At 40.1% G+C, this 24,506-nt stretch overlaps 1 protein-coding gene across 1 annotated transcript in view; it reads left to right on the top strand.

Moving 5' to 3' along the window:
• TM7SF3 (transmembrane 7 superfamily member 3) overlaps positions 1-23,008 on the top strand; it is a 37,811-nt gene extending 14,803 nt beyond the window's left edge. The window contains exons 4-12 of the mRNA XM_045465208.1: positions 1,092-1,212; positions 1,971-2,142; positions 6,881-7,058; positions 13,088-13,174; positions 14,956-15,036; positions 15,668-15,820; positions 19,041-19,138; positions 19,725-19,887; positions 21,398-23,008. Coding sequence (XP_045321164.1) covers positions 1,092-1,212; positions 1,971-2,142; positions 6,881-7,058; positions 13,088-13,174; positions 14,956-15,036; positions 15,668-15,820; positions 19,041-19,138; positions 19,725-19,887; positions 21,398-21,660 — 1,316 coding nt within the window. The 3' untranslated portion in view covers positions 21,661-23,008. The remainder of the gene's footprint in view (positions 1-1,091; positions 1,213-1,970; positions 2,143-6,880; positions 7,059-13,087; positions 13,175-14,955; positions 15,037-15,667; positions 15,821-19,040; positions 19,139-19,724; positions 19,888-21,397) is intronic.
• The last annotated feature ends 1,498 nt before the right edge of the window (positions 23,009-24,506 follow it).

Below are 24,506 nucleotides of genomic sequence, written 5' to 3'. Positions count from 1 at the left end.
ACAGAACTGGCCAGGGGAAGTCAACCACCAGAATTCCATCAGTTTACGGAAACCAGGACCCAACCATGGGAGTGATTGATCGGATGAGTGTGTGAAATTGAGATCTTGTAGATCTTGAACTTGGTTTACCTTGATCTGTCTTATCTCAACCTTTCCATTTGAGTCCACCATATACAGTTCTTCGTATAGAGTTGAGCTCATGTCAAGTGACTTGTTTAAGTTTTGTCATGCTTAAGGGCATGAATAGGATTCCTAATGAGAAAAAAAGAGCTGTTTTAGCCACATTATTAGTGTAAATGGAATACCCAAAATTTGTATTTAATTAAATATCCAAATGCTATTCTGATATGTGATCTTGTGAGTCTTTTATTTTTACTACCTTATATACACACACTGTTTCAGTAATGAAGATGACATCATCTTTCTTCCTGTTGAAAGAAGCATGTGAAAAGTGGACACCCCTTTCTTTTATTACCGTGGAGTTCCTTTTCTCTTTGGCAGTGTTTTTACCCTTTACCCCTGGGTTCTTAAGCTCTTTTTGTGGGTTCTTAGACTCTCAAAATCTAACGAAAACCTCTCTTCTTAGGATATGCACACATTTGACACTTGGCATACAATTTCAGGGTGTTCTTGGGACCTCTGGAGCCCATTCTTGGATACCAGCTCAAGAATATCTGTTTCCAGACCTTTTCAACTCTAGAGCAGGGGTTGGCAAACGTAGACCATGAGCCAAATCCAGCGTCTGCATGTTTTGTACATAAAGTCTTACTAGAAATGGCCGTGTTTGCCTACATTACTGCCTATGGTTGCTTTCGTGCCATGAGGGCAGGGTTCAGTAGTTGCCACAGAAACTGCCAGGTGTGTGAAACCTGAAATGTTCCCAATCACACCCTTTACAGAAATTGCTTGCTAATCTCAATTAACTTTTCCTTCTTTAATCTCAGTTCATGTGGTAGTGTAAAACCAGAAGCTCTATTATATTTATTTAGCTTCTATATGGGAAGTTCTTATAAGAGTAGAGTTCTGGTTTTCTGAGTATGATTTGAATATACAAGAATTCTATGTTGAGTAACTTACTTTTTTTCATCCAGATCCTATCCCTGGAGGCTGTAATTTGGAGTTTGATTTAGATATTGATCCCAACATTTACTTGGAGTATAATTTCTTTGAGACAACTATTAAATTTGCCCCAGCAAACCTTGGCTATGCAAGGTATGTCTATTTCCTGTCTCCTAAAACTGCTTTTAGGACATACATGATCAGCTACTATGTAGATTCGGTAAACTCTCAAAATTCATGGTTCTCTTTAGTAAACTTGAATTGTTCACTTTTTCTTTTTTCAGAATGGAGATAATTTAAGCATTGTAAGTAATACTTCAAGCTGTCACAATTAACATTGGCCCCTTCCATTCTTAGGAAGAGCCAGATGTTGAATCTCTATTGTGGGCTTAGACGTACATTTAGTTTCTGTAAAGTTTTGAATATGGAAAGCATTCTGAAGCCATGAAACACCCGTATCTTTTCGTAAAGATTTTATTATTTTAATTAAAACTCTGCCTTAGTTTGTACTTTAATAGTAATGATAGCTAACATTGAGTAACACTTGAATGCTGTTTGTGCATCATCCATAGTGCTGAATGCTGTATCTTCTTGTCCATTTAATCCTAACAGTTTTATTAAGAAGAGGTGGTGTTTTTATTTTATAGAGTGGTTCCCTAAGGGTTATTTAGATTTAGTGACATGCCCACATACACATAGCTAACAAGTGGCGAAGCTACATTTCACTCCAGGCCTGACTGACATTATTAGCATCTGGTTATTTAGCCATACTGCCTCTCAGTATGTTACTTTTCTTCACAATGCCAAAATTGGAATCGATGCAGAAGTTTGAAATTTGAGCTTTTGGTTCCTTTTATAGATAGGACATGCACCACAAGAGATTGATGTTCAATTTTGTTGGTTGACTTTAGAGGCACAAATCCTCCGCCATGTGACATTGGGATGGAACGGGACTCTAGGTGGAGGTTGCTGTATGATGTCTATCAGTATTTTCTGCCTGAGAATGACCTCACTGAAGAGGGGTTGCTAAAGCATCTGCAGAGGATGGCCGAGGTGCCTCAGGTGAAGGCCAATGCTATCAAGGTAAATCTGGTTCTTAACAATTTGTGTGGGCCAGATTTGTAAGAGCTGGGAAGGGGAGAAGCTTCCTGGAGCTTATTTCTTTACTGTGTCCTTGGTCTTTCTGGGATTCTCACTTTATTGTCTTTTATTCCATTATTGTCTTGTTAGTGATATCCCAGAGTAATGTTGGCTTTTGAGGAAGTGCTTTAAATTATATTACATTTTGGGGCGCCTGAGTGGCTCAGCCGGTTAAGCCTCTGACTTCGGCTCAGGTCATCATCTCACGGTTCGTGAGTTAGAGACCCACGTTGGGCTCTGTACTGACAGCTCACAGCCTGGAGCCTGCTTCAGATTATGTGTCTCCATCTCTCTCTGCCCCTCCCCCACTCACATTCTGTCTCTCAAAAATGAATAAATGTTAAAAAAAAAAAAACTTTAGGCAAGTGTAAAAGTTACAGTGTTTTGACAAAAGACAATGAGAAACTGTTTAAGGATGTACATATTGTCATTAATATATATATATTTTTAAGGTTTATTTATTTTGAGAGAGTGTGAAAGCATGAGTGGAGGAGGGGCAGAGAGAATTCCAAGCAGCCTCCGCGCTGTCAGCACAGAGCCTGACTCAGGGCTCGAACCCTCGCAGACTGAGATCATGACATGAGCTGAAACCAATGAGTTGGACCCTTAACTGACTGAGCCACCTAGGTGCCCACACGTTGTCATTAATATTTAAACCCAAACTCAAAGCCTCTAACTTGGAGCAAAAGTTTTCTCTGACCTTTTGAACCCCTGTAAACTCTTGGTATACCAAGTGTAGGGTACCGACCCCCAGCAGCATTGGCATCACCTGGGAGTTTGTTAGAATTACAGACTCCTCAGCTCCACCCAGGACCGACTGAATCAAAATTTGAGTTTTGAGGTCCCAAGGTGATTCCTATGCATATTAAAATTTGAGATTCATGCTATAGATCATTTTTGTGGAGGGCAGGATTTATGTCTTAAAAGGTACCTGAAAGCAGTGTAACCTACAGGTTCATCCTTCAGTCTAATGGTTAATGGGTAGAGTTTTTATAGACTGCTTTGATTCTTCCCAGAGGGCTGATAGGTTACAGATTAGGTAGAAAGAAGTGACTGAAACAGAGCATACGTGATTAGCCCAGGGGCCTCAGTCTGTTGAAGAGCAAGATCTCATTTTGTTGCCATGTCACCTAGGATGTCATGGTCGCGTGCTAAGAAGGAGGCTTATACAAGAAAACTCGCTGTGCTTATTCACAAATTTGGAAGGTCTTTTGGATAAGTTTACCAGTTGCCTTTTTACATAGAAAATTTTGAAGATTGTTTGTATTCTCATGAAGAATACAAGAATTCATATAAGAGGAGCTTTTTAGGTTACTTTTTAACTTTAAGTTAAGAGTTAGAATATTGTATGCCAGAGTTGAAGGAAACCCTCCGTGACTAATGAGGACATGTGTGAAAAACTGGAGACTTTGAAGAGGTTTATACTGGCCAACTTTGGGACAATTCAGTCATCAAAAAGACTAATGATTGCTTATAAGTTTTGAATAAAAACAAGACCACACTAATATTAAGAAAGAAACAAAAAAAGAGGGGCACCTGGGTGGCTCAGTCGGTTAAGCCTCTGACTTTGGCTCAGGTCATGATCTTGTGGCTTATGGGTTCGAGCCTTGCTTCAGGCTCTGTGCTGACAGTTGAGAGCCTGGAGCCTGCTTTGGATTCTGTGTCTCCCTCTCTCTCTGCCCCTCCCTCCTCATGCTCTGTCTTTCTCTCCTTCAAAAATAAATAAACATCAAAAAAAAATATTTTTTTAAAAAAAGAAAAAAAGGAAAGAAAAAACTCGTCAGTTGCTATCATGGGAGAAGATTCTTCTACCAAATTACTCTGGAAATTGATACAGGGAAAGAATTTACACTGCCTTTTGTAAAAGAGGAACTGAAATTCATCCTAGTTGATGAGAGAAAGCTCTTTACTGAATAATGCTGGCCAATATATGTAGAAGGAGTATTAGGATTAGAAAATCACCTTTCTTGGGGCGCCTGGGTGGCGCAGTCGGTTAAGCGTCCGACTTCAGCCAGGTCACGATCTCGCGGTCCGCGAGTTCGAGCACGCGTCGGGCTCTGGGCTGATGGCTCAGAGCCTGGAGCCTGTTTCCGATTCTGTGTCTCCCTCTCTCTCTGCCCCTCCCCCGTTCATGCTGTCTCTCTCTCTGTCCCAAAAATAAATAAACGTTGAAGAAAAAAAAAAAAAATTAAAAAAAAAAAAAAAAAAGAAAATCACCTTTCTTTGAACCCTAGTGAAATAATTCAGGCAAGGATCATCAGATGAAAGATTGTTGGGGAACAGGATATTCTCAGGATGCCTAAATAGCATGCTGAGATTAATTCTAATTGCCAAAGGGAAAAGTACTTTTGAAATGGAATGATCTGAGGGTCTCCATCTTATCCATGTGGTCAGTTAGATTCACTGATGGCAGGTTGGCTTGCGTTATATGCTCATACGGCACAATCTGACGACATCACCATCATCTATAAAGTATTCTAGCAAAATATGTTTAACTGAATTCAGTCCATTGTAATTTCTGTTTGCAGAAAATACATGGGATAAAAGAATAAGTGGGATACCTTGAGCACAATCTGACAAATCCAGATTGTGGAATGTTCAGTAAGACAACTGCTCTTGTTTCCTTTTGTTTTGTTTTTTGTTTTTTGTTTTGTTTTTTTTTTTTTTTTAGATTTTATTTTTAAGTAATCTCTACACCCAATGTAGGACTTGAATTTACAATACTGAGGTCAAGAGTCGCATGCTGGGGCACCTGGGCAGCTCAGTCCATTGAGCATCCAGCTCTTGGTTTCTGCTTAGGTCATGATCTCATAGTTCGTGAGTTCGAGCTCTGTATTGGGCTCTGCGCTGACAACATAGAGCCTGCTTGGGATTCTCTCTCTCCTTCTCTCTCTGACTCTCTCTCTCTGTCTCAAAATGGATAAATAAACTTAAAAAAAAACAAAAAAAGGAGTCGCATGCTTTACCAACTGAGCCAGTCAGATGCCCCTATAAGACAACTGTTCTTAGATCTCCTTAAAGGTCATTGGATGGGTGGGAGGGAGTGATGGGAAGGATGATCCTAGATTGGAGATAAACACCATGCATAAAATGGTTGGATTTTGGTTAAGCAGTGGGGAACAGCTTTAAAAGACATATGGGAAAATCTGAATATGGACTGTGTATTAGACTATAAGAGATTATTGATTTTCTTAGGTGAGCAAAGGCATTAGGGATTTATAGAATACCCTCGCACTTAGTGCCTTGCTACTCAGAGTGTAGATGAATGGGTAGCATTGACATCACCTGAAGAGTGCTAGAAAAGTGGATCCTCTCTCGGGTGCCTCCTCTGACCAACAGAATCAGAATCTGAATTATAACAAGTTCTACCAGTGATTTACAGGCACATTAGGTTTGAGAAACACTGTTTTAGAGTGTGCACATTGAAGCATTTAGGAGTGAAATGTTGTATCTGTAACTTACTGTAAAATGGTTCAGCAGGAAAAAGAGGAAGAAGGAGGGAGGAATAAAAAAGAAATACAAAACATTAACAATTGTTAAATATAAGTGGTGGTATATATAGTTCATTCATTTTATTCTTTCAACATTTCTATAAGGTTGAATTATAATAAAAAATTTTGGGGTAGGAGGTAATGTTAACATTTTGTTGAACTTGACCAGTCCTTTGCCAGAAACATATTTTTGAAGGCTAAGCAATATTTTTATTTTTATTTTATTTTTTTTTTTAATTTTTTTTTTCAATGTTTATTTATTTTTGGGACAGAGAGAGACAAAGCATGAACGGGGGAGGGGCAGAGAGAGAGGGAGACACAGAATCGGAAACAGGCTCCAGGCTCTGAGCCATCAGCCCAGAGCCTGACGCGGGGCTCGAACTCACGGACCGCGAGATCGTGACCTGGCTGAAGTCGGATGCTTAACCGACTGCGCCACCCAGGCGCCCTAAGCAATATTTTTAAACAGAAGTTTTCTAAGAGGCTTGTAATTATTCCTGAAACTCTAATATTAAATGTTTTAACTTTTTTAGCAGGAACATATTTGTGTATTCTGGCCATGTAGGGCCTTTGTTTCTTCTGTTACATATATCTAAAAACATATATCTTCTGTTACCTATCTAAAAATTAACAAGCTTTAAAAGGGAGTTTTTGAAGTGAAAGACTACTGCATAATACAACTATGTGGAATGTTTTCTTACTGGAGAGTCTGTTAGACAAAAATAAATGGGTCCTGTGAGATGTTAGTAAACACTTGTCTATGACAGTTCTATAGCTAGTAGCAATAGCTAACATTTGTTGAACACTAACTCTGTGTCAAGCATTGTGCTGAGTATGAAGAGAAGAAGGACTAGTGAGCAGAATAAATCTGGCTCTTGCCCTTGTGTTTATAATCTAGCATATGAGAAAAAAATTTTCAATTTTGTCCTAGTGTTTACACTTTTATTTACATCGTTGACATTTGATGCTATACAAAAACTTTAGAAGCATTTTGTGTAAGAACTTCCTTATAGTAGCATGTATATAAACTGTGTAGGACAATCTTTTGACAGAGCTAAATGGGTCGGTATGTATTTTAAACAAGAATTATAACTTAATATTACAATTTAATATCACATGTAGGTGGGATTATAATAGAACAGCTTTTTAAAAAAATCTGAACACTAATCACAGATTATTTTTGGCTTCAGGTGGTTACTCTCACAGCTAATGATAAGACAACTGTTTCCTTCTCCTCCCTCCGAGGACAAGGTGTCATTTATAACGTTGTTGTTCGGGATCCATTTTTAAATACATCTGCCGCTTATGTTCCTGCTCATACATATGCTTGCAGCTTTGTGGCCTTGGAGGGTAATTGTTCTTCCCTTGGTGAGTATATGGATTTAAACTTTGAAATTTCTTCTTCGACTTTGCAGGTTTATGTCAACCAATACAGAACATAAGAATATTAAAAAGTGCTTTTGTCTAGTCTTCATTCAGTAGATGCCTTTTGAGCCCCTACATTATTCCATCTGTTTCTAGGCACAGGTATATATACAGCAGTGAACAAAACAGACAAGACACCTGCTCTTTCGGAGCTTATGTTCCAGCAGGGGAGATGAGCCAGACAAGATAAATTTGTAAAATACACATCATGTGAGAAACTGATGAGCACTGAGAAGTGAAAATTACGTAGGGAAGGTAGATAACAAGTGGCAGTGAGGGGGGAATTTTGAGAGAGATGGCCAGGGAAGCCCATGGTGGGGAGCTAACCTTTGAGTAGAGACCCGAGGCGAGGCAGGGAACCACACGTATGTCTGAGCAATACTGCCAGGCAGAGGGAACAAAGGTCCTCAGATAGGAGCCTTCTCGGTGTGTTTGAAGAACTTCTGTGAGAACAGTGGCTGGAGGAGACTGGGGAGGGTGAAAGGTGCAGCTACGTAGGTCACAGTGCGGGAGTCAGCTTCTGTTCAGAGTGAAATGGAAAGGCTTTGGAGGTTTTGAGCAGGGAATGCCATGATCCGACTCCTATTTTGACGGTATCACTTGGCTGCTTTTTTGAGAAAAGTCAGGGCAAGATCAGAAATGGAGATTGATTAGCAGGCCATGGTAATACAGATGAGAGAGGACGGTGGTTTAGATAGAATGGTGGCATTGAGGGGTTGCAAGATCGTGCGTGTGTGTATTTAACATTTTATTCTGAAATAGTTTCACAGAAAAAATGAAGAAATACTAAGAATTACTGCATAATCTTCACCCAGATTCCTCAGAATGTTAACGTTATCATGCTGTTTGCTCTGTAACTCTCTGTAGTGCGCTCATGTGCACATACATTACCTTTCCCTGTGAGCTGTTTGAGAGGAAGTTGCAGACATGAAGACCTTTTTCCCTTAAATTTTATTTTCTTATGTAAGCATAGTAAAAAGATCAAATTCACAAAATTGACAGTAATTCACATCACTGCTATTTAATATTACAGATGCTACCAAATTTCACTAGTCATTCCACTAATTGCCTTTATTTTAAAAAATGTGATCACATGTTGCATTTAACTGATATGTCTCTTTAGTCTTCTGTAATCTGGAACGATTACTTAGTCTCATTTTGTCTTTCAAGACCTTGACCTATGTGATCTTGCAGTTCGTGAGTTCAAGCCCTACATCAGGCTCTGCACTGACAGTACGGAGCCTATTTGGGTTCTCCCTCTCCCTCTCTCTGTTCCTCCCCTGCTTGCATGCACTCTTTTTTTCTCTCTTTCAAAATAAGTAACCTCAAAAAAAAAAAAAAAAAAGTCCTTGACCTTTTTGAGGAGTAGGTGCTATTTTTTTCTTTTTTAGAAGATCATAAGTTGGGGTTTGTCTCATGTTTCCTCGTGATTAAATTCACAGTTTGCATTTTTGGCAGGAATACAAAGAAGTGATGTTGTGTCCCACTCAGGAGGCACTTTATATCTATTTGTCCCATTACCGGTGGTGGTAACATTGAATATTCGGATAGTGGTGTCTGCCAGGTTTCTCTTTTGTAAAGTAACTGTTTTCCTTTTAAGTATTTTTAGGCAGGACTCTGAATGCAGCTAGATATCCCCTTCTTCAATTCTCCCTTGCTAGGTTTAGCATCCCATGATCTTCGCCTGAAACATTCATTACTCGGTGGTTGCCAAATGGCAATTTTCTAATTTCATCAGTTTTCATAGTTATTAGTTGGCATTCTATTGTAAGGAAAAGCTTTCTTTTCTCCCCTATTTATGTATTTATATACAAGAACCCATGGAATCTTAATTCTCTGGATTATAATCTATCACTATCGTTATTTTCATGTTCAGATTGTTCCAGAGTTGACCCATGAGTGGCTGCATGTAGTTTGAAATAGTGAGTTAGTAGTAGTTGCTGGTGGGTTAGATGAGGCGGTGGGTTAGAGGTGGGTTAGAAGAGAGGTGAAAAGGATGACTGCCGTTTTAACCCCGAGCAACTAGAGAGCTAGGGCTGCCATTCACGGAGGCAGGAAAGACTGTTGGAGGAGCAGGTTTGGGAGGATGTATCAGGAGTTCAGTTTTGGACACGTTCAGTTTGAGAACCTTAGGAGGCATTCAAATGGACATGTTGGATTGACAGTTGGTTATATGTATGCTGGAATTCAGGGGAGAGGTTTGGGCTGGAGATTACCTTGGAAGTCATCAGCTTAATAGATGGCATTTAAGGCCATGGACTAAATGGCATTACCTGTGGAGTGAGAATGTAGAAAAGGAACGGTGTCTAAGGATACTAGGCACTCCAGTGTTTGGAGGTCGGGAAATTAGGAACTGAAAAATGACCGTTGGATTTAGCAATGTGGAGGCTGTTGGTTGGAGCTGTTTCATTGGAGTGCTAGGGTAAGCCTTACCAGAGTATGCTCAAGAACAAATAGGAGGAAAGAAATTGGAGAAGAGTCCAAATAGCACTAGCAAAGAGTTTTGCTCTGAAGAATGAAGTCTCTCCACTGTGTTTGGGGATCAGGGCTTCCTCTCCTCTGCTGGAGCTGTATCGCATCCCACCCAGTCTTCCACAACCATGCTCAGGATCCTGGAGAGATACAGTGTAGGAGACCCAGGCAGATGTAAATTTTGTGTTTTCACTGATAGACTTAATCTCATCTGCATTCCTCTACTCCCCTTCCCTTGAGCCCTTCCATACTAGAGGCCCTCCTAATCAGAGCCTCTCTCTCCTGGGTCTCAGTCTGTATGTGTTAGCCTAAGAAGGAGAGCTCTGATCCTATTACTCCAACCTAGGATTGACCCCTCCTAGTAACATTGGTCCGGTTGTTGCTTTCATTTTCAAGCTCCATGTATGTGAGGATGTCCTTCCTGAGCTTGAATAGGGAGGAAGTATCCACATTGCCTTTTTTTTTTTTTAATGTTTGTTTATTTTTGAGAGAGATAGAGTGCAAGTGGAGGGGCAGAGAGAGTGAGACATAGAGTCTGAAGTGGGCTTTGTGCTGATGGCAGAGAGTCCGATGTGGGACTCAGACTTGCAAACCATCAGATCATGACTTGAGCCCAAGTCAGATACTCAACCGCCTGAGACACCCAGGTGCCCCACATTGCCTTTTAATTAAGACGTTGGCCTGTGTATCATAACCTAGAGTGATACTGTGATGATTGAAGACCCTCTACACTTGGACTGTCTTCCATTCTCCCCATCCGTTCACTCCTTTGTCTGCACAGCCCCCAAAAGTGCCCATTTCGCCTCTCGTGTTGTCTCTAGGGTCTACCTGTTACGAAACCTTCTGCTGTCTGGTTTTACCTGGATGTTTTTTTCTGTCCTTTCCTGGTACTGTGTGGTAGGGGGTTCTGTTTAGTTTCTCTCTGCTGCCTAATATCATGAAGGAATATCTAACTGTGGGTGTCAGGTTTTATTGGGGAAGCAGATCTTTCTAACCTTGATGATTATACTTACTGGAAACTGCCACTACATTTTATTTAAAAAAGAATTATCCCAGCAATCTCCATGTTTGTGGTATAAAGATTAAGTCATAGAACAGCATTCAACCACAGGTCTGAAATAAGCAGAACAGGGCATTTTATCTTTTGTTTCATCTTTCTTTTGGGTGCTTTGTTCTCAGAAACACTGCTGTGTGGATATGTATCATACCCTGCAAATTCTGGCTTGTGTTTCTTACTTAAATGTAGCTCTTCATGGTATTTGCATCTGAGCACCCTTAAGTGTTTTATGTGTTTTGATCTGTGGCAGGTTAAAACATTTTTCACATGAAATTGTACAGGTGTTTTCATCTTTAGTTCAGGGGTTATTTTCTTGTGTTTATCTCACAAGGAGTCATGACGGTGAATTTAGTGAGTGCATTTTTCTGTTTAGTAAGCTGTATCTTTCAGTTCATGTTATTTATAAGTTGGTGCCTATTAAGGACCATGAGATTTGGGATTCTTTGGCATCATGAAGCATATTGTGTTTTATTGTTAGAATACTTCAATTTTTTTCAAAAGCCGTATGTGTAATGAAGATGGGCAGTAATTTGTTCATGCGCGATATATAGTGTAATGCCTGTTCTTTTATTTTAATGTGAGTTTTGGTTAAAATTTTTTGTTACGATGAGCTTCAAAGAACCTTCCTATACCAGTTTTTCAGCCTTAACAGTTTTGATTCATGGCTATTATTTTGTTTCAGCTATATGCACACCTGGGTCTCTGTCTCCCAGCCCTCCTTTATTATTTTTTTAAAGATTTTATTTTTTAGTTTAATTTCCTATTATTATTTTCTAATGTTTTTATGTTTTGAGAGAGTGGAAGTGGGGGAATGGCAGAGAGAGGGGAACAGAGGATCCGAAGTGGGCCGTGTGCTGACAGGCTGACAATACAGTGCTCGATGTGGGGCTTGAAGTCTCGAACCACTTGATCATGACCTGAGCTGAAGTCAGGTGCTCAACCTATTGAGCCACCAAGGCACCCCAAAGATTTTTTTTTTAAGTAATCTCTACACCCAGTGTGGGGCCTGAACTCACAGCTCTGAGATCAAGAGTCACATGCTCTACTGACTGAGCCAGCCAGGCACCCCTGGCCCTCCTTTATTATTGGATTTTCTTTTAATAGCAAATTCCTGGCTGTCCTTTTCCTCACAGAATTTCTGTGTGTGTGTGTATGTGTGTGTCTTAAAGATAAGTGCCGTTTTTTTTTTGTTTTTTTTTTTTTAATTTTTTTTTCAACGTTTATTTATTTTTGGGACAGAGAGAGACAGTGCATGAACAGGGGAGGGGCAGAGAGAGAGGGAGACACAGAATCGGAAACAGGCTCCAGGCTCTGAGCCATCAGCCCAGAGCCCGACGCGGGGCTCGAACTCACGGACCGCGAGATCGTGACCTGGCTGAAGTCGGACGCTTAACCGACTGCGCCACCCAGGCGCCCCAGTGCCGTTTTTAAAAAGTAATAGCCACAGTATCACCAACATAAGTTTCAGTGAAAAATTTTGAAGATAATTTTTTAATAGCATCAAATTAACAGCCAGTATTTGCATTTTCCCAATCATCCCAATTGTTTTTCAGGTTTTTTAAAATTTAAATTAGGTTTCACATGAGGCCTATATATCATATTTAGTTGATGTGTCTTAAAAAATTTTTATTTTATTTTATTTTACATTTATTTATTTTTGAGAGACAGAGACAGAGCACAAGTTGGGGAGGGACTGAGAGAGAAGGAGACACAGAATCCTAAGCAGGCTCCCCAGGCTCTGAGCCGTCAGCACAGAGCCTGATGTGGGACTCGAACCCACAAACCGCAAGATCATGACCTGAGCCGAAGTCGGACGCCCAACTGACTGAGCCACCCAGGCGCCCCTAAAAAAAACTTTTTTTTAATATTTATTTTTGAGAGCGAGAGTGCTAGCGGGGAGGGGCAGAGAGAGAGAGAGGGAGACACAGAATCCAAAGCAGGCTCCAGGCTCAGCTGTCAGCACAGAGTCCAACGCAGAGCTCGAACTCAGGAACAGTGAGATCATGACCTGAGCCTGAGTCGGACGCTTACCTGACTGAGCCACCCAGGCGCCCCTTGAAGTGTCTTTTAAATCTCTTTTTATCCCTAGTTCTCCCCCTTGTTGCCCTCCTTTTTTCTTGTAGTTTGTGAAGAAACAGAACTATTAGTTGCGTGCGTGCGCGCTCACACACAAGAGCCCAAGAATATGTCACAATAGAGCTACATACCTCGTCAGGAAGCATGTATTGTCTGGTTCCTCTTTTGGTTATAGCAGTAGCATTGGTCTTCATTGCCCACATAAAATAATTGGTTAGGGCTGGCAAGGGTATTTTTAAAGTAAGTTTATAATATATATATGTGTGAAATAAATTATTGTCAGTTCACTTTGCTTTTTTCGTGATGCTTTGTTCTAATACCAGGATCAAACTGGATCTATTATCCACTAAATTTTTGTTTCTTTTAGGAAGAGTGTCGACCAAAGTGTTCTTCACCCTTTTTGCCCTGCTTGGTCTCTTCATTTGTTTCTTTGGACACAGATTCTGGAAAACAGGTATTTTTCTATAGTTGCTATTTTCAGGCGCTGTGGTCTTTTTTGCTTAAATTCTGCTAGGAGATTTATGACCTCTAAGTAGATTAAGTAACTGCTTATCTCCAACTGTCTTCATAGATTTGTGACTGGGGTTCTTTCAGTAAAGATTTTACTTAGTTGCTGTGCTTTTTAATTTTTTCTCTTAATGATGGAGTGTAACTTCCTCTTAGGGAAACAAGACTGGATTTGCGCAGCAAACTTCAATTGCTAGCTAGGTCAGATAGCCAACTAAAAATAACTGGTTGGAAATCAGGACATCTGTGTAAGAATATGTGGATTTTGGTATTGGTGGTTGACGATGTTTCCTATAAATCATGCTGCAGGTCTGTGGTATATTATATGTAGATTGAAATGTCTGCTTAGTCCTAGGAGGTTGAGACTGCAAACAGGAACTCCCACAATCTCCTCGGTGAAAACCATTCAGGGAGCGAAATACCATAGTTCCTCCCCTTCCCCCATCCGTGGGGCATACTTTCCAAGACCCCTACTGGATGCCTGAAACTACTGACAGTACTTGGACCCTATATATACTATGTTTCTTCCTGTAATACATACCTATGATAAAGGTTAATTTATAAATCGGGCACAGTAAAAAATTAACAACAATAATGCAATAGAGTAATTATGGCAATATGCTGTAATAAAAGTTATGTCAGTGTGGTCCCCCTCTCTCAAAATATCTTCTTGTCCTGCACTCACCTTCTTGTGCTGATGTGAGATGATAAAATGCCTGTACGATGAGATGATGTGAGTTGTATGATGTAGGTAGGAATTGGTACACAGTGAGCTTTAGGCTACTGTTGACCTTTTGGTGAACCTCAGGAGGAGGATCCTCTGTTTCCGGACCACGGGGTAACCGAAGCCGTGAAAAGAGTATCCACGGATAAGGGGGGTATGACTGTATACGTTATGCTCGCTGAATTGATTTGAATTTTTGGGCTGCCTTTTAAGTAACAATGTTTTCAATTACTAAAAAAAAAATCCTAATTTAATTCATTAACAAGGGGTATACTGGAGCATCAAGGGAAGAGTGAAAATAATCCTGATCTCAAACTCTTTAAACTTGCTTTAATAAATTACGAATTAAAATATGCATTTCTTTCTCAATTACTATATTTTTTTCTTGATTGAGAAGAAAATATTGTGAAGAATGTTTCATTCCTCAAAGTATAGAATGCTTCTGTAACAAAGAATTTAATTTTTAAGCCCCAGGCAAGGCCCCAAATATATTACTAGGTATTTTAGTGGGTGAAGACAGTGATTAATTATTCATCCTGGACAAAAAAGGATGAATTAAAGGAAGGTATAAAGGTCACTTTTTGCTTTAGAAGAGTTTGTTATTTTGCTTTATCTTTTTATTTTTGCTCACGTAACAAATTGAGTGTGATGAGATTCAGATCAGATACAATGACAAAAGTATACTCTTCTTGTTTTCAGTGGGAACTATGAGGATGTTAGAGTGAGCTATGAAATTAACAGTTAACAACTTACCAGCTGAAACTGACCTCTATGCAAGAGCGTATCCAATAGTTAGTACTTTAATATCGCATGCATTTTAATATGATTTCTAAATTTTTCTTGTCTTTCAGGTAATTATTTCTTTCCTCTAAATGTCCTAATATGTGTAAATTCTGGGAGCTGAAGCATATATTTGTAGGTTAGAAATTTAAATTGCACCGTAAAAAAAAATACGTAACCATAGCTTGTATTTTTTTTTTTTTTTTCTGGTGGTTTGCTACTAGAATTGTTTTTCATAGGCTTTATCTTCATGGGACTCTTCTTCTACATACTGATTACAAGACTGACACTTATTAAATATGATGGTAAGTGAAAATAATACAGTTTCATTGGAAAGGTGTTGTGTTCACACTCCCCCTTTCTTTGTGTAGTTTGACCAGTATTGTGTGTGCTATTACGTGTGTAAATAATGGGCCACCCATAATGGAGACGTCTTTTCTAAACTACTTATTTAGACCTTCTCCTCTGGGTTTTTAATCTGCATGGTGAATTCCTTGGTACTTAGGGAAATGAAGGGCCATGTTGATTATAAACCTGTGTTCTAGCTCTCTAGTGTATTGAAGATACGAGATTTATAACCATCAAAAATATTAAGATTTTCTTTACCTTAAAACAAAACCCGGCCATGTCTCATTGAACAGAATGCTTGTTCCCCGTTCTTCCTTAGCCCCTGTTTATAGATTGTGCCAAGCCACACCTGTCACGTGTCCTGGGAGGTATAGTTTACCTGCTGGTTCCCATGGCTCAGACCAGCCCCTTCCCTGGAAAACAACACCCCCCCCCCTCCCCCCACCGCCATGCTGGTGTCATGTCACCCCCTCAGTACCTGGCCTACAGAAAGGCTAAGGTTGGCTCTGGTGATGGTGTTGTGTATTTGAAGCATGTGGTAGGAAAAGCCGCCTCTGGTCAAACAGTTCATCTTCTTCTTCTGTGCAGTTCGTCTGATTCTGACAGCCGTCGCTGGAAGCGTTGGTGGGATTTTTTTGGTAGCTGCTTGGTGGCGATTTGGAATCCTCCTGCTCTGCATGCTGTGTGTTGGATTAGTGTTGGGCTTCCTTGTCTCCTCAGTGATGTTCTTCGCTTTCCTGGGTAGGAGATATGTAATGTTTTGTGTGTTCAGTTTTTTGTTTGAAAGACCTTTATTTGGGCTCTCTAGGTACAACTACCGCCTCTCAGGGACTTGGGGCCTTACCTGTAGAGCTCTGGAAATTTGTTTTGTTTTAATGTTTTTATTTTTGAGAAAGAGACCGAGCATGAGCAAGGGAGGCGCAGAGAGAGAGAGGGAGACACAGAATCCGAAGCAGGCTCCAGGCTCTGAGCTGTCCGCACAGAGCCCGATGTGGGGCTTGAACTCAAGAACCATGAGATCATGACCTGAGCCGAAGTTGGACGCTTAAGCGACTCAGCCACCCAGGCACCCTGAGTTCTGGAAATTTGTATCTGTGATGTGGCACTCTGGGGAGTACCAGTACACGGTGAATCTTGAGCAGAAGCTCCATTTATCCCACAGATGAACTGGGCATGGCTCTGTTGGAGCTGAGTTGGGAACCTGGTGCTTTGTTCCTGGTTTTCATTTCCACCGTCTGCCAAACCCCAGATATTCTAATGTACCTACTTGTCCTCTAGGTCAGTAGCACAGGGATGGTGTCAGAGATTTTTTTTTCTTTAAGTAATTCAGTTTCTGTCAATTTTTAGAATGTGGTTAACTTTTCTAAGTTAACTTTCTTTTGTAGGGGAGGAAAAATTTCCTTTTTATCCTTCTAAGGTTCTTTGGCTGGTAAAATAATTAAATTGACATAAGATAGATTAATAAGAGAAAAACAAATTTAATTTTGTATATACAGGAGACCCAGAAAAATATGAGACCCAAAGGCAGGGAGTTTCAGACCTCTGTGTCATATGGAGCTAAGAAATGGGGTAAGCGTGCAGGGTTTCAGATGGTGGGGGTTGGGGGTGCAATTCAGCAAGAAGACAAGAAGATAAGAGGAGCAGACATTTGGTAATCAGATGTTTGCCCTGCTAGGCAGTTAAGTCTTTCAGAGAAAATAGTTATCTCTGTTCATTGTTCTCTCCCTGGGCCATGATCCCTATTTACATTCTTTTAGGCAGTTAAGGAAGCAATAAAAGTTTTTCCTGACTCTGCTGGGTCTTGAGTGCCTTCAGCTCAAAATAATCCACATGCCTGAGTGGCACATTCTACTGCCCTTTGTGGTTGCATAATAACTTACATTTCCTGATTGTTGTCAAAAATGCAGAAAAAAAAAAGGAGTATTTATATTTTAAGGTACTCTTTTAGGCTATTTCCTTCTTGTGATAATGTTCTTATTATATCAACCTCAGCTTAAAGTTAATTTAGTTCTTGTGTATATCTTATATATATCAACCTCAGATTAAAGTTGATGGAAATGTTAGATATAAGGATATAAGAGGCTGTCACCTCTTAAGAATGCATGAAATGACAGAGTGTGGTTGGCTCTCTGAAGACTTTTTTCCCCCGAGACCAGAAAGAATTGACAACCTGTGTGTTTACTGACTATTCCAAGTCCCTTTGTTCTGATTTTAGCAAACCTATGAGTTCATTCCCACAGGCCCCCTTGCAGGTAGCAATATATATAAGAAACTAGATACGTTTATATATAAAAACTAGATAGTCTGATGCTCAGTAGCAATGTTTAGATTTGCCTAAAGGACAGATTCACAGGGAAATTTGTTGAAAATGCATATTCAGGGCCCTATTCTAAAAGCACTAAATCAACTACTTAATAAGCTCCCTTCCCTTGTTTTGTTAATGGTTGGAGGGATGATTGGTTAGAATTTTTAATAATGTGTTTATGAACTGACTCATTGCTGAAGGACAGTTAGGATCAGTGTCTCCGGTGGATGCAAAGTCCTATTTTTAAGCATTAAAATTTTAAACATTTCTAAGCATTAAAATTTAAAAAAATTTTAGGCATTAAAATTTTAGTTGGTGGCTAACTTCTCAGATCTAATTAAATTGCTACTGTTTTCACCTTATTATGTAGCCAGCAAAGAGCTTATACTCTGAAAGGGTCAGTCTTCACATGCTGGCATCGCGACTACTGTTTTCAATCCCTGGATTCCTTGACTTTTTTTTTTTTTTTAAGCTGCATGTGTATTTTGTGAAGGTTAATAGAGTTAAACTACAGAATATGACCCATAAATCCACCTCACTGCAGCACGTTGCAGTTTGCTTTCTCAGAATGTGTGGTCCCAAGGTCCGATCTTACTATGGAACTCCCCCTCTTCTGGGATTTATGGGTCTTTTTTTTTTTTTAATTTTTTTTATTTTTATTTATTTATTTTTTTTATTTTTTTTTTTTCAACGTTTATTTATTTTTGGGACAGAGAGAGACAGAGCATGAACAGGGGAGGGGCAGAGAGAGAGGGAGACACAGAATCGGAAACAGGCTCCAGGCTCTGAGCCATCAGCCCAGAGCCCGACGCGGGGCTCGAACTCACGGACCGCGAGATCGTGACCTGGCTGAAGTCGGACGCTTAACCGACTGCGCCACCCAGGCGCCCCGATTTATGGGTCTTAAGATACAGGGCCACTTCCAGTTGGGCTGAATGATGGTGTCAGTATCAGTATCAAATAATTGTCCAGCTTATACCCTCACCTCTAAACTTAATTTATAAATAGGAGTTCTAATATATTCTTCCTGGGTCACCCCAGGTGTGCTGCATGTTGGAGAAGGGTTCAGTAGGAGTGCGGTCAGTGGTTAGCTCCTATCTTTCCTGATACGTGAGGAGTCACATCTTCTAGTCTGTAGTGGCTGGACAGGAAATGCATTGATGGTAAAAATCTAGTAAAAGGATTTTGCTGTTCGTTTTGGGTGGGATTTCATACAGTTATCTCTGAATGCCATTTACTTGCACTTTTTACTTTGCAGTACAAAATCACAGAATGATAGAAGCACAGAGCAAGAGAGGATGGTTTGAACTACAAAATAGTTCAATCTTCTTATCTTATGGGTTAGGAATGTGAGGCCCAGCATCACAGCTAGTGAACGGAAGAGTTTAGACTCGTCCAGCCTCTTCTGCATTTCCCTGGGAATAAACGCAGAGCATTTACCTGCTTGATCCCACCCCTTGACCTTCTAAGACACATCCTTCAAAGGGGATTGTATTGGCCATTAAATCAAAAAAGTCAGAATTCATTTCTAAATGCCAGGCTATGCCTTGGTTGTTACAATAAACTTTCCATGTGTGTCTGTGTTCAGATGTTGAGAAGATGAAATTGAACTTGGTAAACCTGTTGTTAACTCTTGATTTCTTCTTGCTTTTTCAGGGAACCTAAAGATTTTTCATGATGATGGTGTGTTCTGGGTGACCTTCTCCTGCATAGCTGTTCTCATTCCAGTAGTTTTCACGGGCTGCTTAAGAATAGTGAGTGTTTCATCAATGAGATTCATTCACTATATTGTCCCGGGCCTTCACTTGTTCACGTGTTGCATCATTTTGCATGTTTTATTTACTGGGGAGAGCTGTAGGACAATCTTCATGAGATGATTAATTTTAAATAGCCTCGTTACTGTGAAAGCGGGAGAAGTTCTGATTATAATGATCACAGAGTGTTTTTCATCAAGTGGAGTAGGCAGGTCACCACTGTCCATATGCTTTGGACAGTGGGAGCAGAGAGGTTGGGCTCACTATAATTCACAACCTGGTGGGTGCTTAGTTTCAGCGGTCTCTCCAAAGAAGCATTCTTTGTGTAATTAGACTTTGTTGCTGAGGTTCTTTCACAGGGAAGACATTTTCTATAAGGTTCTGTTTTGAGAACTCACTATGGGTTTCGAAGGTGGTTTTCAGTTTAACCTGCCAGGTAGCCTTTATTCAGCTCTGAGACTTGATCCCGTTTCATGGGCCCTGAGGGAGAAGTGATTCCCTGTGATTGTTGAGGCCAGTAATGAGGCATAGAAACAATTTCTTGTTCTACCAGTGGCCATGCCTAAACTCTTGCACTCTTCCACAGCTGAACATACTGACTTGTGGACTCATTGGCTCCTACTCGGTGGTCTTGGCCTTTGACAGTTACTTGTACACAAGCCTTTCTCATATCACTCTGAATGTACTCAAGAGAGCACTCAACATGGATTTCCACAGAGCTTTCACAAATGTGCCTTTTCAAACTAATGGTAAGACTAAATCCAAGAACTGGAGTGACAGTCAAATAAGAATATTGGCCTGCCTGTGCCAACAAGGGCACTTGGTAACTCAATTGAAAGAAGGCTAACTAGACAAAAGGAGGAAACCCACGCCCTACAAATGCTATTAGAGCCTTCCGTTAATGATAACTTATGATCCACAGGAGCAAATAATTTAAATTTGTAAGTGGTGGAAGTTCACACTTCTAAAAATCTACTGAGTGAATTTTGTTAAGAAATTTCCCAACCATGATGGTTACCTGTTCAGATTCCCAGTTGGGAGAAAAATTCTGAGAACAAAACTGTTTGGCACCTTACAGATTGGGGTGGGATGAGGGATGAGAATGACAGCCTGATTTTTAAAGTTATTCCCTTGTTTCCCTCCTTTAAAGAAGCATGTAATTTGCTAATTGAAAGTGAAAAAGTGATTTTCAGTCTAGAAGTGTTACCATTTCCACAGTTGTAAGATTCTATCTGTTAAAGGTTTTCCATTAACTTTTTGAGGAAGAGAAAATGACCAAATTAAGTATTCACAGTGAGTGTAAGATATATTGGTTTCAGAAATGTTAAAATATGGAAGATGGAAAAGCATATCTTAGAGTTGGAAAATATTTAAGCACAATCATGATTGCAATATCTTTACCTCTATTATGCTGAGCCTGCCCTCATTGGATAGGAGGTTGATGGTTAGAGACCTCAAAATCCATGTTGTCTTGGAAATTTTACATACAAGACGATATTTTGCCAAGCCTTGTACTGGAAGCTCAGTTACAGTGTGTTGACTCTCTCCATGCATTTCTTTTTTTTAAATTTTTTTTTTTTTCAACATTTATTTTTGGGACAGAGAGAGACAGAGCATGAACGGGGGAGGGGCAGAGAGAGAGGGAGACACAGAATCGGAAACAGGCTCCAGGCTCTGAGCCATCAGCCCAGAGCCTGACACGGGGCTCGAACTCCCGGACCGCGAGATCGTGACCTGGCTAAAGTCGGACGCTTAACCGACTGCGCCACCCAGGCGCCCCTCTCCATGCATTTCTAATCCACCCTATGAGTGTGGTGGGGCCCAATATTGAGTGAAATGGGGAAAAAGAGAGCAAGGTGGCATCTCCTGTTCCATGGTGTATGTTTGTGAGGTGTATCTTGATGACTGCCTTCTCCCCACCCCACCTGCAGAAAAACACAACAAACAACTATGCCTGTGGGCATTGGTCATAAAATGTTGGAGTTCCAAGGATCCAAACAACTGATTCCTTTACAGCCTGTCTGGACTTTCAAATGCCATCATAGGAAATTCCTATTTTAAAATGTAAAACCGTAGCTTCCTTATTTATTCCTTGGTTTGTAAATGAGGAGATATACATGTTTGGTCAAACTCACCAAACAGTCTTAATTGTACTGAGAAAGAATGACACAGATTTAAACTATGAGAAGTTAAATGTTAAGAGCTGTGTTAGGTATTTAAGAGACAAGAGTTCAAACTGCTTTTCTGTTGTTTTTTTAGACTTTATTATCCTGGCAGTATGGGGGATGCTTGCTGTGAGTGGAATCACGTTACAGATTCGAAGAGAAAGAGGGCGACCATTTTTTCCTCCCCACCCATACAAGTTATGGAAGCGAGAGAGAGAGCGCAGAGTAACAAACATCCTGGACCCTAGCTACCACATCCCTCCATTGAGAGAGAGGCTCTATGGCCGAATAGCCCAGATCAAAGAGCTCTTCCAGAAGGAACAGCCAGCCGGAGAGAGAACACCCCTGCTTCTGTAGATGCCAAAGGGGGTTGGTCAGTGTGGTCTCAAAGTACTGCCCAGGCGTTGCCTCAGCTTTGGTGTGTATGCCCAGCCTGCTGCAGCAGTCTCCGGTGCAACTCTGATAAGAACAGAGGCGTATGTATGTGTGCTTTGCACAGTTTCACGGTGTCCTTATTGATGTGTTATCAAAAGGTACCCTTCTTTTGTTTAATTGTGGTAAAACACACATTTACCATCTCAATCATAAAGTATATAAGTTCAGTAGGCACTTTGTTTTTGTCCTTTATTGCTTACAATGCTAATTTAAAAACTAAATTATGTCCGTTATTTGAAAATAGGGTGATTTACATAGATCAGATATGGATATAACGGCCTTGGCTTTTTCTTTAAAGGCCTTTTAAAATAGTGTTGACCTCTGATCTCTAAAATGTGTTTGAATTTTTTTTTTAAGGAAACCGATTGGCGCCTACCTTAATCTGTAGTCCCTTTAGTAAGGAAGCCTTTTAACATTTGCATTTTTTAGTTGTTTCTGCTAAATTGGTTGTTATTAGCATTGATGTAAAAATAGTGTCAAAAATTTTCTCTTTTGTGTGAAGACTTTGTACCATCTATATTTTAGTGATGAGGAGGGAGGGGGTCAAAAAGGATTAAAGAATTTAAAGGAGCTACTTTTAATCAGGTTCTTGGATTCTGTAAGGAAAGTTCCTTCCATTTTGACCCTCCCCCCCGCCCCGCCCCAAGCAAGCACTTCGATGCCCTGGGCTGCGTACCCACTCCTCACGGCATCTGGTTCTGCCTTGGATCGGAAGCTGGTGACTCTGACACAATGAGTAACGGTGAGGGTAGTTGTGGTGGTTGCATACGCATTTGTGAGTTAACCACTATTTAAACGATGCTGCTTTTAAGAGTTTTTTCACAGCACGATAGATTTTTGGAGTTTTAGGTAACTGGAAAATTTTCAGCTTTTGCATTTGTTTTGGAAAGGCTGAAACACAAAACTAAACATACAGAAAGCGAAAACATACAAAACTAATCATTTTTGCATTGCAGAATTACACACAGGTGTTTACTATTATGTAACCCTCACTGTTTATATAACTTCAGTAACACTTGAATTTTTTTTTTTAATTACTGTAGGGATTGTGGCTTCTTCCATATCTTTGTACATTCTGACAAGTTATATGGAATGTTTGGGAGTTATTTTCTGTACCATCAAAATGTACTGCCACTGAAGACTGTAAAGACAGAGCACACTTTTTTGGAGGATTGAGACAAATTACTTAAAAAATTTTCATAATTTGTGAGTCATAAAATGCCAGTTTGTATCATTTTTTTAAATAATAAATACCTATTTTGAAGAAAAATGCTAAAAAGTCTCATTATTCTTAACAGATTTTTTTTTTCCTCACCAACTGTATTTGTACCATAGCAGTGAAGACATGACAGAAGTGTCATAGGTATAAAATTACTTAATCTGGAGAATTAAATCTTTATTTAAAAAATTTGGTTTAAGCCTAAGCGAAATACTAGGAAATGAAGGAAATCTGCGGCAGTGTGTTAAATTTATATCCCTTGTTAGAAGGAAAGCTGACGTCTTTGGTGGGCTGATTTGTGTTGGTTATTAGCACTTCAGGTTTGTGTAACTGAAGAAAGGTAGTAGTATTACCAGAAAATTAGTTATACTATTCCTTAAATGTTTTGGTTCTGACCAGTCTGTTAGGGGTTAGCTACCAGGTTGCTAAATCACAGCAGCTAACTCGTGCCATGGATCAGTAGATCTATAGAAGGTTGGGATAGAAAATTGATTCTTCCAAGGAAATTGCTAGACTGTTAGACCAGAAACAGACCTTAGAGATCATCTTACTTGGTCCCTTATTTTATAACTGAGTAAATTCTTAACCAATGAGTCAATTATATGGATATTTATCAATAACTGTGCCCAGATCAAAATTTGGGATACCTGATTCCCTATACAAATGTGCTTTATGCTCTATCATGATGAAAATGTAAGTCACTAATTATTTTCAGCTCTGTTCTGCTGGTGGATTGGTGACAACACAGTGAGAAGGCAGCCTTCTGCAAGAGGAAAAAGGCCTCCGTGGAACCCAACCTTGAACTTGGACTTCCAGCCTCCAGAATGGTGAGAAAATAAATTTCTGTTGTTTATGGCACCCAGTCTGTGATATGTTATGGCAGCCCTAGCAAACTAATACCCTTTATAAATCATTTCACCCTGAATGTTGATTGGAAGACCTCTGGGCAGTTTGGCCACCGTGTTTGTGAGGACCATTCTATGAAACTGAGATACAGAGGGGCTCAAGTTAGTGGAAATTTGGGCTTACCCAGGGACTACCATATAGTCATTACATGGGAGGTTGGCAGGTCTGGATCAAGCTACATCAGTATTAATAGGCAAAATAAAGAAAATACGCACAATGATAGTCGTTTTTACTTGGCTCTCACCCTTTACTCATTAAATGAATATGAGTTAAATTCCTAAATGTCAGGCCTTGCCTTGGGCACTAGGAAAAAGATGGCAAAATATTCCGGCATGGTGCCTATCTCAGGGCTTAGAGTGTGAGGAGACAGATACACTTCAATAGTTATACAGAGGAGGTATGGTAGGCAGTGAAATTTTTGATGGAGTAAGGGGTAGAATCGGGATGCCAGGGAAGAATTCCTTGAAATGACATTTAAGCTGAGACTTGGAGGATGAGTAGGAGTAACAAAACCACAAGGAGGCAGAGTGCATTCCATGTACTGTGGTTAAAGGCATAAAGAAAAGCTTCAAGGCCTTCTCTTCTCTACGGAGAGCTTCCAGTGGAGTCTCTCCCACCTGTATGCCCAGCCAGTCCTTACAGC

This window comes from Leopardus geoffroyi, chromosome B4 (assembly GCF_018350155.1).
Source record: "Leopardus geoffroyi isolate Oge1 chromosome B4, O.geoffroyi_Oge1_pat1.0, whole genome shotgun sequence".
Lineage (NCBI taxonomy): Eukaryota > Metazoa > Chordata > Mammalia > Carnivora > Felidae > Leopardus > Leopardus geoffroyi.
This window is presented reverse-complemented; position numbering and strand designations above follow the sequence as displayed.